Here is a 16486-nt window from a genome sequence, read left to right as displayed (position 1 = left end):
CATTGTGCAGGCGGTTGGACTAGATGACCCTGGTGTTCCCTTCCAACTCTATGATTCTATGCTTTTCTCTCACAGTAAGGTCTACAAAGTAAGCCAATTACAAAGCAGCATTTAAAGGAGCGGGGACTTGATTTGAGCTTGGAGACTGCTGGTGCACAGATTCCCAACAGGTAAGTGTGGGTCCAGAGAGCAACAAACCTCAGGTAAAACTCCCATGCAAAGAAGCAACGGAATGGAATGGTGTGACACAGATGTGCACATGGAGGGATGGATGATGACAACCTTAACAAAAGGACAAAATGGTTTTATGGCTAATTCATGAAATAGTTCTTGTAGGTTATCCGGGCTGTGTAACCGTGGTCTTGGAATTTTCTTTCCTGACGTTTCGCCAGCAACTGTGGCAGGCATCTTCAGAGTAGTAACACTGAAGGACAGTGTCTCTCAGTGTCAAGTGTGTAGGAAAATATAGTCAGAAAGGGGTTGGGTTTGAGCTGAGTCATTGTCCTGCAAAAGTAATGTGCTAATCATTGTCCTGTAAGTATCAAGATAATGTGCTAATGACGGTGTGGTATGTTAATATGGAACCATTGTATCCTGAAGTGATCTGTTAATGTGTGAAGTCCAAAGCTAATCTCCATGGCTATTGTTGACTATAGTCTTTGTTAGTCTGGAGGTTTTTAGGACAGGAAGCCAAGCCTTATTCATTCTTAAACTCTCTTCTTTTCTGTTAAAGTTGTGCTGATGTTTATGAATTTCAATGGCTTCTCTGTGCAATCTGACAAAATAGTTGGTAGAATTGTCCAGTCTTTCAGTGTCTTGGAATAAGACCCTGGGTCCTGTTTGGGTCAGTCCATGTTCAGCCACTGCTGATTTCTCAGGTTGGCCAAGTCTGCAGTATCTTTCATGTTCTTTTATCCTTGTTTGTATGCTGCGTTTTGTGGTCCCGATGTAAACTTCTCCACAGCTGCAAGGTATACGATATACTCCTGCAGAGGTGAGGGGGTCTCTTTTGTCTTTTGCTGATCGTAGCATTTGTTGTATTTTCTTGGTGGGTTTAGCACATTATCTTGATACTTACAGGACAATGATTAGCACATTACTTTTGCAGGACAATGACTCAGCTCAAACCCAACCCCTTTCTGACTATATTTTCCTACACACTTGACACTGAGAGACACTGTCCTTCAGTGTTACTACTCTGAAGATGCCTGCCACAGTTGCTGGCGAAACGTCAGGAAAGAAAATTCCAAGACCACGGTTACACAGCCCAGATAACCTACAAGAACCAATGAACTCTGACCGTGAAAGCCTTTGACAATATCATGAAATAGTATTTTGTTGTGTGTGTCTTAGTGAGCTATGGTTGGAAATTTGGACGAACATTTTAAAAACAATGAGATCAAGTAGTTTACTTCCAATTCATTCACTATAAAAAGGGAAACCTGGCGTAATGGAGAAGAGGAAGTTATAGCTCTTTATATAGACCACATCATTTGACCACATATTATGGGCTTTCAAAACTGACATATGTTATTCATACCTCATGGGATAGATTTTGAAAATATCATCTAAAACGAGGGGCTTAATTCAAATGTATGTTCTTGGTCTTTGATGATAATTGGCTTCTGATTATTTGATTTCACTAGTGATGCATGAGAATCCAGAATTGAGGAAGTTGGACTGAACACTTTTTATGGAAACACACCCTAGACGTTGGATTGGGTCCAAACCCCTCCAGAATATGAGTCAGTTCAAATATGATCAATGGAGGGCTACTCTGAGCCCAACCCTTCCCAAACTTACCAAAATGAAGGGGGTGGTAAGCACTCACAACAACCATACTGCTTTAAACTTTAAGCCTGGGTCAGCTGTACCGCAGTTGTGGCAGCATCCAGGTGTGCTGGGGAATGAGAAAGGAATTCCTAACATCCCTTGTAGCTTCTGTGATCATGTACACCCAGACTGACAGCCACGTTTCCCATGTACTCTAGTATGCCTGGATACTGCTGCAATGCTTAGGGCAGGCAGCAGCACCCAGGCCTGAAGACCGATACCTTAATGCTGCAGTGAGCCTTCTCTTTTGCTCCCATATCTCTGTAAATTTGAGGAAAGGAGAATGCAGTGAAGGTTTGGGTGGGGTCCGTGGCAGGAAGCCTCTAGATCAGGGGTCCCCAACCTTCTTGAGCCTGTGGGCACCTTTGGAGTTCTGGCACAGGGTAATGGGCACAGCTACAAAATGGCTGCCACAGGAGGTGGAGCCATGCACACAGATGAAGCCCGAGCATAGGGGAGAAGTAGGGGTAAGGTGTAAGTGGGAAAGAGCTGTGAGAGAGGCTAAAACCAGCAGCTGCTGAAATGTTATTTTGATCTGTGCAGCCATTCAGCTGTCTTCATGGTGCAGCCCCACAGGCACCATGTTGGGGATCCCCGCGCTAGACCCTGTTTTACTTCTGATGATATCATGGGAGCATGACAAGGCCTTGCATTGGAATGGGTTTGAGACAAAAACAGTTTGATTTTAGATGCCCAATAGATGGTCATCAGACTAATCCAATTTCACTAGCACTGTTCCAAACTGGAAAGAGCTGTGCCTGGCAATTACTAGTTTATACTCCCAGCCCATCACCAGGGAACATGGCTCAAAGACAGCATTATGCTCTCATTACTCCCCCAGACCTCCCCCCCCCCAGCTGATGTCATGCAATGTCCCAAAAGCAGAGAGTTCTACAGGTAACTTGAACAAGAGAGCCAAGCCACACACTGGAAGACAAAAGTGAGCTCAGGATTAAATAGACACCTTTGAACTAGATAACCAAGAGAGCGATCCTAAACAAGTCTACTCAAAGGTAAGCATTGTGTTTTTCAATGGGACATACTCTCAGGAAAGTGCCCTTGGATCGTAGCCTAAATCTCATATTTCCAGATGTACCTACGTTATGATGGAGAAGATCCAGGGAGGTTGTTCATACTGATTGCATGAGGATTTCTGGCTTCTTTCATGTACCCATGAAATGCTCATCTTTTTGGCTTTTATGGCAAGCCCTGCCCTGGCATATAGGGATTGCTACAGTTTCCTTGCTAAATGCATGATTCCCATCCTTGCTAAATGTATCGTTCCCTGGGATTCTAGCATATCCTGCAACACTCACACACACCTAGCTCTGCCTTTCTTTCTTCTATTGGAAGCAGCACCTGTATCCGAGAGCAGGGTCTGTCTGAATCCTCCTCGTAACATGCTTTCCTCTGTTGTGCATCTTCTGCAGCATCTCTCTGACTGTGTGACATCATCACTGACAGAAGCCAATAAGACCCTTCTTTCTCCTTTCCCTTGAAGAGTGCCGGAGCTGAGCAGCCAGGTCAAACAAGCTGTCATCCCCGCTCAGCCTGTGGGGCTGATGCAGCGGAGGGCTCAGTTGCTAGGGACCCTGTAGGCTTTGGAGCAAGCACACCGGCTAATCCCATGCAGGCAATGGGGACCATCCGGCTGGGGAGAAGGGCTGTGATGTACACAGTGGAAACCATTCCTAAAGGGAAGAACCGAGTGCTGGGGGTGAGTGACAGAGCTGTGGGGGAGCACTTTGGGGAGGGAGCCCTGGGGGCGCACGGAGGGACACGACAGAGGCGGGAGAGACTGGGAAGGCTTCACCTGAAACGGCATCTGATCTTGCTTCCTAATTGCAGGGACAGCGTTATTCTAGATTTCTCGTGTGTCTATGTGTGAGAGGAAAAGAGGGAGGGAGAAGAGAGGGAGAAGCTCTTCGGTCAGATAATTATAATGGTCTCTTGAACTAATTTGCAGATCTGTTAAGCCCCTCCTGTGTCGGATTATTGGGGATTTATGGGCCATTTGGTCGAAATCCTTTTCTAAGGGCAGCTCATTCTCAGGATGATTCTGACCAGCCATGTGTGTGCGCGTATGTGTGCCTGTGTATACTGTGTGCATATGTAAGCAAGCGAAATGTTCCCGGAAAGCAGTGATTTCTGAAGCCAGCAAGGAGCATGGCAAGACACAGCTACTTTCTACCTCTGGCATATCCAGTACCCTGGGTCTGTGTAGGTGGGACACAGATTTCAGTTTAAATTTAGAAGAGAGGAAGGATGAGTGGTATCATCTTCATATATGGGGTGTATGTAGGAAGGAGAGCAGCATTACCCAAGGAAAAGATTTAGGCCTACTAGTGGTGTTCGCAAGAAAAACTGGTGTCTTAGAGGCTATTAGCCTTGAACCATAAATGGAACCTCCATATTCAGGGAAAGTATTCCTCTGGATGATAGATGCTTGGGAGAAATAACAGGGGAGAGCTGTCACCTTTGTGCCCTGCCTGAGGGATTACCAGAAACATCTGGCTGGCCAACGTTAGAAGCACAACGCTGGGTTAGATGGATAGTTGGTCCGATCAAGCAAGCCAATTCATGTATTGCCTGAATACTGTAAGAAATGTGACTTGGAAGCCCTCACCTATTATCCCAGATGTGCATACACATGTGCTGGCTGTGATTATTTAGTACTGATTATTTAGTGCTACTTTGCTCGTGCCAGGATCATTATTCTTTCATTTGCTGCAGTCAGACTTCAGGCCAAGCTTTTAAATTTGTGTACCTTGAAGGACTCTGTCGAGCTCTGGTTCAAACCAAGGCTTGCCTCACACCTTAAAGACAGAGAGAGTCTCTCCACCTTCACTTCCACACTTTAAGGGCAGTGGAAATTGAGGGCAGTGGGCATTTTAGATGTGTTGTTAATTTCCAGTTTCAGAGATATATTGGTTATATTGTTGTATGTTTGTGACAACATGGAATATTGTTGGCTGACTCATTTGGGAACCGCGGGATAAAAACCGAACAAACAAATAAATAAACACGCTGGCATACTTTTGTTGTAAGTATGATCACGTGGAGAAGCAGCAGTCCTCCACTAACAAGAGACAGCCAGAGCTATTTCGGTAGTGGTGCCTCCCTCCTATGAAGCTCCCTGCCTGCAGCAATTGACCTGGCATCTACTTTTCTTAGGTGCCAGGGGAAGCTTCGGCTTTTCCAGACACTTGCTGGTCTTTAGAGGTTTACTGTTTGACTGGAGGGTTGTTGTTTTTTTGCTGCCTTTTTGCTGCTTTTAATTGCTAATCATTTAGTGTTTCAGCTGGCTTATTGCTGATAGTTCACTGCTGTTTCTTTTATTACTGAATCGTTATGGTGCTTTTCATTTTATTATGTTTTGCTTCCTTTTTGTGAACCTGGGTTAGGAGGCAATCCAGAAAATTTACCCCCTCCCCCAAACCCCCCAGATTTTTCACAGAATCTTGGAAGAAGAAAAAAAGACAGAGATGAATATGATAGAGGAAAAGAAGGTTTGAGGCCCCCACCCCATGACCACATTACTGAATATACCTGCCAGATATCTTGTATTGTGCAACGTTGTCTAAGTGCAATGTTTTCTTATTCTGCAGCAGAAAGAAAACAGACTTTGTGGCCTGTAAGGCTAAAGCTTAAACATAAGCCAATGGCAATTTGACTTTTCACAGAACCCCTGGAGTCTTCACACTAATATGCCCCAGTCCTGCACAGGTGCAGAATAAGGCATAGGTGCACCTACAGAGGAAACCCCATGCTGATGATTAAGTGCTTTAAAGCTACGTTAGAAGCATGGAAAGCTCCCACGCAGATACTTTTTTTTTGCATCTGCTAAAAATAGGTATGCTGCTATGCTGGGAATTTCTAGATCAGGCGTACCGATTTCCTTCATTCAGGTTCTATAGGCTTTCCTGGCCCCAAGTTGTCCCTATCTGGAAGACAGACAGGTAGGAGATTAGTGTGGGCTCCTGGGCTGTCAAGGGATCAAGAGATGATAGGAAAGTAGTTCTGGTCTCCACCTGGTGTCAGCAGAATCTGTGTCAACACCACATTGCTCCGTTGTCCTAAATTGTACCTGTCTGAAAAGGATTACATGTGTATTCTTTCTGCCCCAGAAGCTGTCACAAATGTTATTTATCTTTTTAATTCCTGATTTCATAAAGTTGGATCCAGCCAATCTCACCTAATTCCTCTCTTCGCTACAGTTTTTATTCCACCTGCCTTTTGTTCTTGCAGATACCACATAGGGGGACTCCCCCTCCCTTTTACAGCACAATAAAGCTAGTTGGATCCAATCCAATCTACAGTTGCATGGAAGCATACATGCATTAAAATTCCTATTAAAATGGAAGGGGAGTCTACAATGCATACTGGTTTTTTTTTTTTTTTTAAAGCCAGCAAATATTGGGTTACTTTAAAGCAACACCCACAAACCATGCTGGGGGAAGCCCAACTGCCCCAGAATCACTCTATGTGGGTGTGGGTGGCAAGTCTAGCCATGGCAAATTGTACTTGGCTTTTTTAAAACCATATTTCATGAAACACAACCTAATTCTAAATGCATCCTGGGATAATGTTAAAGGGCAGTTAGGAGTCTGGCTAGTGCCTGTATGAGAGATCTCCTGGGAATGCCATGTCAGCTGCCCTGAGCTCTATGATGAGATAGACATGAAATAAATACAGGTCTCTATACATTTGCTAAATAAATAAGTAGCTTGCCACCAGTAAAGATATGGTCTTGGTTGGATTATTGGGTAAGCTTTTATGACCAACTATCTGTTACACTGGATCCACAAGTATTTCTTAACTCTGAACAAGTGATCTGGCAACAGTCAGGGCCCTAGATTTGTTCACCCCCATCACTCCTTTCCTTCCTTTTGATAACCAATAAGAAACTAAATGGATGATTTAGGAGAAATGTTGCCTCCCGATACTTTTTTCACGCATCCCTATCCTATCCTGTAAAGGGTTTGGTGTTGGAAAGTGCCGAAAAGTCACAGATGACTTATGGTGACCCTGTAGGGTTTTCAAGGCAAGAGAAGTTCAGAGGTGGTTTGCCATTGCCTGCTTCCACATGAGCCGAGAGAGTTCTGAGAGAACTGTGACTGGCCCAAGATCACCCAGCAGGCTTCATGTGGAGGAGTGGGGAATCAAACCAGGGGATGCTCTAGCACTTGCCCTTAAAACTCTATGGTTTCCATGGAGTTTTGGGGAGAGTGACAAAGCGTCCCCCCAGAGTGATGCCAGCACTTCTGCATCACACCGGAAATGACATCTACGCACAGGGATGCAGATCGCTCCCCCCCTTTCAGCTGGCCTGCTTCTGCCCACCAAACAGCTGAGTGTTGGCGGGCAGCAGCAGAAAGCCTTGGGAGATTGGCCACTATTAGCAGCCACCTGGGAAACCTAGTTGTAATTCCAGGTAGGGCTGCCAGCTCTGGGTTGGGAAATACCTGGAGATTTTGGGAGCAGAGCCTGAGAGAGTGGGGTTTGGGGAGGGAGAGACTTCAATAGGGTATTTATTTATTTTTCTGTTTATATCCTGCCCTATGTCCCCGGCCAAGCCATAAAGTCTGGTATGCCATAGAGTCCATTTTCCAAAGCAGCCATTTTCTCCAGGTGATCTGATCTCTGTTGCCTGGAGATCAGTTGTAATAGCGGGAGATCTGCAACCACCACCTGTAAATTGGCAACTCTAATTGCAGGAGATCTGTATGCCCCACCTGGAGATTGGCAATCCTAGTGCTCTCTCGTTCCCCCTTTATCCTTTTCTGCCTTGTTCTTTTAGGTGCCTGCCAGCAGGGACAGGAGACAGGGAAAGAATATCTAGGCCTTGGGAGACAGAGAGGTGCAAGCTTGGTCTTCAGGAATCTTTCTTGCTTTTTCACCTCTGTCCTGCTGACCAGAATGCAAGAGGTTTATGTTACCAAACTGTCATAGTTTCTCAAGCTGTAGTGTGGTGGCAATATCAGTAATTACCTTGCTTCACAAATTGAGAGTATTAATAGGATATTTAGCCTGGGAGAGGCTGAGGCTCAAAGATGGAACATGTGTTGGGTATAGGGTTGCCAGGTGCCCGGTGGTGGCGGCAAACCACAGGCAATTCGCCCCTCTGCCCGCCGACCACCTGACGGTCGGCGGGCAAATGTGCACGTGCGTGCCGACGCGCGTGCGCATCACTTCTGGGGTTGCCAACTGCCAGGTAGTGGCAGGAAGAAAACAGTGTAGGCAATAGTAGCAAAAACGTATATTCAAAGTGCATTACATGAAACAATGTGCTAATACAACAATAATCAAAACAACTATCTAAATGTACAATATATACACAGCTATTCACAATGTGAATGCAATCTTGCTTGGAGCTCAATGGCTCTTTTCCAACGGAACAAAGTCCAATAACAAGCTTCAGAGAATCAACGTCTGCTGGAACACCTCTTGCTGCTCCAAATAAGATGACAGAGGGAACGCTATCCCGGATATTTATAGCGGTTTCACCAATTGTTTGGCTTCGTCAGCCTCAGCAATAAGGTTTAAGCCCACAGGATGGTGCTCTTTCTGGGAGGTCATTTAGGTTGAGTTTCTCAGTTCATCAACTTGTTTAATTATTTATTTTATCTTTTTATTTTTGTTTTCTTATTAGCTCCCAAAGGAATGGGCTGCCAATGTTTTTTTTTTTGGCCAGGGAGTAGCAGGAGGTCTGCTAATTCAACTGATCTCCTGCCGATAGAGATCAGATCACCTGGAGAAAAATGGCTGCTTTGGCAATTGAACTCTATGGCATTGAAGTCCCTCTCCTCCCCAAACCCCACCCTCCTCAGGCCCCCAAAACCTCCCACCGATGGCGAAGAGGGACCTGGCAACCCTAGTCACTGCTTTACCACTCAAACTAAGAGGAAAAGGCCCCTCACGAGGCATCACTTCCGGTTGTAAACCCGAAGTGACGCGCACTCAGTCCCGATTGTGTTGTCAGCCCCATAACCTCCCGCCAGACAAGAGAGGGGACCTGGCAGCCCTAGTTGGGTATCCAGAAGATCCCAGTTTCAATTGAGAGCAACTCAGGCAGCAAGTGGTGGGAAAGACCCTTCTGTGCCTGAGATCACAAACAGCAAATTCTAGCCAGTTAGACAATTGCTGATCCAGATAAGCCGATAGTCTGGATCAGTATAAATTTAAATTGAAACTTGGATCTTAAAATGAGCCATTTTACATGTATTTTATAAAATTGTGGCAAACCAGGTTATGGTGATCTGGGGGGAAGCCAGTGTGCAGAGATAAACAGTGGGTATATTATTATTTGATACTTCTATTAGATTATTCCATGACAGACTGCTACAATTTATGATCCAGATGAACACAGACCACCAGCAACAGACAGACAGACAGCTTCCTGGTGCTTGAGAAGATTCCAGTTTTGTGCTTTCCTACGAAGTTAGCAAAAGCAACCCTATAAGAGTCTCAGTTGGAGTGCCATACAATGGCTGGTGGGTGATAGCTTACCAGGTTGCATGCATAGGCCCGACCTCCAATCATGTGCCATTGTTCCCAGGTTAATGAGAAATAACCCAGTCAGCAGGGTATTGCCTGCTGGGAAATTTGGAAATAATCAAGTTCATCCACGCTTGCTATCGTAATGATTCTCCACTTCCCTATTCAACAGTTGACTCTGGATCAGCTTGGCCAATTTTGGTGTAGATTTTGTTAGGTGACTTGTCTGATCACATTTTAACAATAAAAAGTGTTAATTAGAGCAGATTTCTAAATGTCAGATTTCAGTCTGCTAGCAAAGGACATTAACTATTCCCATGAGCATCTGGGAACTGTTTAGAGAATAAATATCTTTTGAAATATGAAAAAAGTACAAATGGTAAAATACTTTCTCCATGGAAGGAAGTTATAGAACAAAATAGATACAAATTATTCACATAAGAACTTTTCGATTTCCTGGTGTCAACCCTTGGAAGTCATTGCAGCCAGAAAGAGAGTGATGTGAAAGTGTGTTTGTGTGTGTGTGTGTGTGTGTGTGTGTGTGTGAGAGAGAGAGAGAGAGAGAGAGAAAGAGAGAGAGAGAATTTAACCCATGAAGTGCCTAGCATTATTCCCCTGATTGTTCCCACAGACCATCCAGATCATGACTGGCTTCATACATATTAGCTTTGGGATCATTCTCAGCACCTTGACCAGTGTATATACCTCATTCTTTGTGTCTGGAGAGATCCCCTTCTTGGGAGGAGCATCCGTGAGTATCATATGTGGGACTGGACCAAACCTCTGGGTAGATGGGGAAAACTGATGTCCTAATTTCAGGGAGGAGCAGTGAGACTGCCCATGAAGAACCTCTTGTGAGAAAGAGACAGAGATGGCTTGGGAGGGGTACCAACTGCTGGAGGAAATATCTACAGATCCATCCAAGTTCCTGGATGTGTTATCTGATGAAGATTTTAGCTAATTCTGAAGTGTGATACCATCCACTGTCTGCCTGGTTTCTGAAAACAGCACAGATGATGTTTTCCATCTTTCAACTGTGTCTAATCCATTTTGAATCTCATTAAGTGTTTTACCTAAAAATGTCCTGTATGTTCTTAAGTATGCTATACTGTTGAATGGACTTCCTTCCTTCAAAAGAATTAATTTTGTTTGGTTACATTACTTTATTATATTTCTGGAATGTTTCTACTAAAAATGATTTTTTTTCCATTTTTGATAAATGTTCATTTTTGATTTTTTTAAATCAAAATTTTATCCAAGACTGTACAAAGTTTGTACTGAGACCCAGTGAATTCTGAAGAATGGATATATCATTTGCCCTTAAAAAGCTAACATCAGAGTTTTCAAATCAGTTTCATGTTAGAGTAATTGGATACTTTCCTGAATGAGGAGTGTTGACACAATATCTACCAAGACCCAAAGACCCAATTTCCTTTCTACACAAATCCTTGTTTTCCTTGTTTTTATTGTAGTGGCCCTGGGACTCAAGATTAATGAGATTTATGAAGTGTAGGCTATGCCTGGAACACCTGAGAGATACACTAAACAGTACATGCACACGTGTTTAATGAAGTCCTGATTAAAAAAACACACACCACAAAATGCTCTTAGAAAGCTGAAATTTTGACTGGATGAGCAGCAAGATCAAAGGGCATTTAACTCTTCTTCACCAGTAGTGTTTTTGCTCAAAATTGCTCCTCCAGCTGTTTTTCCTCCCTGGAGGATTGCAGATACAAAGGCATTTGGGAGAAATACAGACGAGGGAGATTTTGAACAGAAAAATAACTGGCAAGGAAAAGGTTAAATGCATGCTTTCCCTCCCCCCACCCCAAATTGCAGGCTCCAGAGGCTGGTTTTGGTTTGTCCCCAGGAGCTGAAATCTACTGTGAATCTACTACCCAAGGGAAACTCTGCAGCAGATCTATCCAACCCAGCAGCCGCTGAACCAAGGAACAGTGGAAATAGGAGGAGGCGGCCCCCATTCTTTCTGGGGCAGATTGAGCGATCTGTATTTCCAAGCATATTTTGTCAATCAGAGATTTAGATCTGAGACCCAAAAGCGCCCTGACACAGTCCTTATCTGTGGATGTTCAGTAGTAAAGCATCTACTTTGTGTGCCGAAAGTCCCAGGTTGAATCCCTGACCTCCAGTTAAAAGAGTTGTCACATCAAGTCACAGCTCACTTATAGCAACCAATCCTTAGGAGGTGGTTTGCCATTGCTTGCCTTTGTGTCACCTTGGTATTCCTTGGACGTCTCCTATCCAAATACTAGCCAGGGTCAGGTAGGGTTGCCAGGACCCTCTTCACAACCGGCGGGAGGTTTTGAGGGCAGGGTTTGAGGAGGGGAGGGACTTCAATGCCATAGAGTCCAGTTGCCAAAGGTGGCCATTTTCTCCAGGGGAACTGATCTCTATTGGCTGGAGATTAGTTGTAATAGCAGAAGATCTCCTGCTACTACCTGGAGGTGGGCAACCCTAGGGTCAGGGCTGAGAGTGTGACTGGCCTAGGATCACCCAGCAAGCTTCCATGGTGCAAGTGAAGATTTGAACCTGGTTTTCCCAGGTCCTAGTCTGGCACCTTAACTGCTACACCACACTGGTTCTCATGGGGAGCAGGTGAAGCGAAAGACCTCTACCTGAGACCCGGAAATGCCACAGCCAGTCAGAGGCACATATTCACTGTAATAGACCAAGTGTCCGGCTCAATATAAAGAAGCTTCATGTGATCACATGTTAAAAATGGGTCATGTGCCAGGGAGACCGCAGTTGCTTTGGACTTAGGGTTGCCAACTCTGGGTTTGGAAATTCCTGGAGATTTTGGGAGAGGTGCCTGGGCAGGGTGAGGTTTAGGGAGGAGAGGGACCTCAGTAGGATATGATGCCATAGAGTCCACCCTCCAAAGCATCCATTTTCTCCAGGGGAACTGATCTGTGTAGTCTGGAGATTAGTTGTAATTCCGGGAGGCCCCAGATAGAGTTTGGCAACCTTATTTGGACTCCACACAATCTTTAAAATACAAATTCCTCTTCTGAAATGTGTGAAATAGCTCTGAAGCTATTTGTATATACCTAAGCTGTAGCAGTCATGACAGGATGGTGTTGTGAAGGCAAAGGAGGATGAACCTACAATTCTTCCACTCACATGCTTCTTAGACACCAATAGTGGTGCTCACATGACAAATTTTTCATACTCCATTGGTATGTTAACATAGGAGACTTCAAGTGACTCTGGTGTCAGTCATTTTGCAATGCAAATGTAAAGCCAATTGCAGCCAGAATTCACATTACAAATCTATCTCCTCTGCTTTCTCTCCTGCATTAACAATTAGGGGCAAACTAGATGTTCACTTTTTAAGAGAGTTGGGTCCAGGTTCCACAGAGGCCAGTAACACATGGCTAGGTTGTCATTTTTTTTGGTCCCTGTTCTGTCTCACGCTTTCTAATCCCGGATTCAAAATATTGAACGCATGGGGACAGGGATAGGGACAAACAAATGACAAAAGGGGCACCTTCCCCGCCAGGAGAAGTGTCGGCACCTTTCTGACCCCGTACCCCACACCTCTCTCTCCCTGTCCCCCCACTCCCGTGCCCTTCCCCGCCTCCCCCCCCCAGCACCAGCTGGGGTTTCAGCCCACCTTCCAGCAGCCTGCAGCCCCACCATCAGAGGCGGAGTGGCGGTGGCTCCTTCTGGCACAAATGCACACTTCCAGCCATCGCCCCCACCTGTCAAAGGCGACGGATGGAGGTGGCGGCAGGAAGTGTGCAACGTTGGTGCCAGAAGGAGCTGCCACCCCTCCACCTCTGATGGTGGGGCTGCGGGCTGCGGGCTGCAGGAAGGTGAGCTGAAACCCCAGCTGGCGCTGGGGGGAGGTGGAGGAGGACACGGGAGTGGGGGGAGAGGGGGAGAAAGAGAGGCGCAGGGACCGGCGGCAGAAAGGTGCCACCACTGCTGCTGCCGCTACTGGGGCTGAGCAGTGGCTTCTCCTGGTGGGGAGTCAACCTGAATGCTGACACGCACCAGCAAACACCCACGGGTGCTGCGAGGCTTCCTTTTAAATCAGGACAAGGCAGGAACAGGAAAACCTGGGGACGTTTCGGGAGTAGGTGGGTTGATCTTGGAGGCTGGCAACAACCAGGCGTGTTGCCTGGGGAGATTCGCTACATTCGCAGGAGAATCGAGAGACAAAACTGCCATGTGTTTTCGACCAGAGAGTGTGTGTCAAGCAGCAAAAATGGGGGAATGACTCCCCACCCAGCATTGTTTCTGCATGGAGTGCCGCTGGGGGATGGCAGGAGCCTCTTCCTCTCCCTGTGCGGTGTTCTGAGCCCAAACAGGCTCTGCTTTATTTTTAAATAGCCATTCCCCACAGCTGCTGTGTGGCTGGAGGGAACCCAGACCCGACTCTTTAAAAAAGCAAATGTGTAGTTTGGCCCTCAGAGATTAGGAAGTGAGGCTGGACAGTTATTAAGCCTTGATATGGAGTCACAGACAGGCTTACCACATGGTTTAGTTCAACGCCCAAGGGAAGAGCTCCTTGCAGATGTTTCAGTGACATTCCATTCACATGTTGTTGGACCCCCAAGGTGCATGTATCAGAAGCGCATGTGATGATCGCATTACAGGACCACATGTACATACTCTCAAAATGTGCAGCAGACAGGCTTCTGCGCCATGTGAATGGAATGCCACTATAACATCCGCAGAAGGCTAAGGACCAAGGAAACTATAAAACATGTGTTGCATATGTTAGTACAGAAATATGCAATATAATAAATAAGCAAAGAACATTAAAATGTTATGACAAGGCTCCTGGATGATCAACTCATTTCATATTTTCAGATGTGAGTGAAACACTTATCACTGTGTGAACACCATTTTATAAGAACTCAGTTCTGTGGGTGGCAGCTGAACACCCTTCGCGCGCGCGCGCGCACACACACACACATACACACTCATCTGAAGAAGATTTGAAATGAGTTAATCACTCAGAATCTCATCACAATGTTTTAATGTTCTTTGCTTATTTATTGTATTAAAACAGGGATGGGGAACCTTTTTTCTGCCAAGGGCCATTTGGATATTTATAACATTATTCGGGGGCCATACAAAATTATCAACTTAAAAATTAGCCTGCTATATTTGGTCAAACATTTAGCCAAGAGGCACGACCAGAGACGGCTCCGAGTGTCTGCCACATAGAGCGACTGGCTTTTGAGCTCTGCTGCCCCAGCTGGGCCCAAGAGATTCAGGCAGGGCAGCATCCTTCTGAGCTAGGAATCTACCAGGACCCATGAAGGGCCAGACCAAATGATTTCGCGGGCCTTATACGCCCCCCGGGCCTGACGTTCCCCACCCTTGTATTAAAATGTTGTACAAAAAATATGCAATACACATTTATACCATCCTTGGCACTTCTCTTTTTGGCTTGAGGATCTGCTCCTCCCCTTTTTTCCTTATGCACAGTTTACCATTGTGCCTAATGTCTCTCAGCCAGCGGCTGCTGGCCCTGTCTGGTAGGGCTTAGCCTGTCTCACTGTGATGGGGGTAATTTCTATGGGAATGTGATCTAAATGTTGCAGCTGGGCTGAGGAACTCATTATGAAGTCTGGCTGTAGTTTTAGGTGGCTGTGAGGCATGAAGAGAGGCAATTTGGTGGTTTGGTAGGCCCAAGTATGGTTCCTAGGCAGCAGTGTGTAGTGGGAACAGCAGTCACAATTTGAGATATTCTGAACTTAATAAGGAGCTATTAATTTCTAGCAATGACCTACTGTAGCAATAAGTTAGATTACAATAGAGTACAGTGGGTATTTAAAGAGATGCTTGTTCTTTGGGAGTTACTGGCATCTTCCTGTGCATTACCATGTTTTATACCTAATTGAAAAGAGGCAGTGTAAGAAAAGAGAAGTACCCCGTGCCAATGCCAACTGGCACACTGAACTTGAGTCTGATGGGGGATCATGTTGGGCTACCATCTGGCTCTGCCACTGCAGTACTGGCTTCAAAATGGTATGTCATATGGATTCTCGGCAGTGGTTGTGACATTAATGAGCAACCATTCTGGCACAGCGTCACCTCATGTTTCTACCTTATGTAGAAAATGCTCTAGATGGTGGTTAGATTTAATTCCCCCTCCAGCCTTCAAACAGAGCAGAACTGAACATTTGTGTGTGTGTGTGTATACTAATCCCTCAATGTGTTCAATGTGCCCACTTCTAACCAGTTTTCTGCCTTGGCTCCTCAAACCGAGGCACCTCTGGCTAACATCACAGCATACGGATCAGGGAGTGGGCCAGCTTGCTTCGGTGAATGTTCAGAGGGGAAGGAAGCCAGTGGGGGTCTGGCAATCTTTGTTTCAGTTGAGCTCAAGGCTGACATTTACGTTCTGAACAGTAGTGCCCAGAATCACATCCAGGTCCTGGAAATTAAAGGTAAACACATTGGATTTCTTCTCTGTGTGAATACATATATTCCTCCCAAAGGCTCTAAGTCCTTGAGTGTAGATGCTATCTGGGCTAACCAGTCCACCACCTGGGATGCTTTAGGGGCATTTTTCATGGTAGATTTTGCTTCTGTTTTGCCACGGACTAAAAAAAACCCATGATTTAAATGTGTTTTTCATGGCCGCGATTTATCCCCGTCAATTATCTGTACCTTTGGTTTTTCATGGGAACAGGAATTGCATCCATGTGCCCAGAGAAGTGTTTAGCTGAAAGTGGGAATGGCGGGGGGGGGGAGAGGAAAGAAGGCCCCTGGCTTGCGCGCCGGCCATGATCCGGCCACAGTGCATCGAGAGAGAGGAGGGAGATAAGAGCAGGCTGGCCGCCCCTCTTCAGAAGAGTGATGGGAGGGAGTTTTGCCTTGGGTTTTCTGCTCTCAGGATGCGCATTTTTCCCATCCGATTTCTCAAAAATCTCCCCTCCCTGCTGGGGTAGAGGGGCCAACAGCCCCTTCCCTTGAACATTTCCCCCACGGGTCCAGCTGCCCTAGACCGAGCTGCCACCACCACCACCCCCAGCGAGCGAGGAGCACATGGCGTGGCCCCGCCAGTCTCCCCCTGGAGCCATCCCTCCGACATCCCCCTGGGCTTGGAAGTGTGGGCCCAGCTCCAAGGCCCATCCCGGGCGAGGGGCGGGGAAGGCGTGCCACCTGCCCGCCC

General features: G+C 46.0%; 1 protein-coding gene across 3 annotated transcripts in view; it reads left to right on the top strand.

The window, feature by feature from the left end:
• The first annotated feature begins 3296 nt into the window (after positions 1 to 3296).
• Positions 3297 to 16486, top strand: part of LOC130479173 (membrane-spanning 4-domains subfamily A member 12-like) — a 38490-nt gene continuing 25300 nt past the window's right edge. The window contains exons 1-2 of one of the 3 annotated variants that reach the window (XM_056851522.1): positions 3297 to 3550; positions 9962 to 10081. In XM_056851522.1, the coding sequence (XP_056707500.1) occupies positions 3461 to 3550; positions 9962 to 10081 (210 nt within the window). In that variant the 5' untranslated portion in view covers positions 3297 to 3460. The remainder of the gene's footprint in view (positions 3551 to 9961; positions 10082 to 16486) is intronic. The other 2 variants (XM_056851521.1, XM_056851523.1) reach the window with 2 other exon arrangements.

The sequence above is a fragment of the Euleptes europaea genome, chromosome 6 (assembly GCF_029931775.1).
Source record: "Euleptes europaea isolate rEulEur1 chromosome 6, rEulEur1.hap1, whole genome shotgun sequence".
Classification (NCBI taxonomy): domain Eukaryota; kingdom Metazoa; phylum Chordata; class Lepidosauria; order Squamata; family Sphaerodactylidae; genus Euleptes; species Euleptes europaea.
Note: the sequence above shows the minus strand (reverse complement) of the source record. Positions and strands in the feature narration are given on the sequence as shown.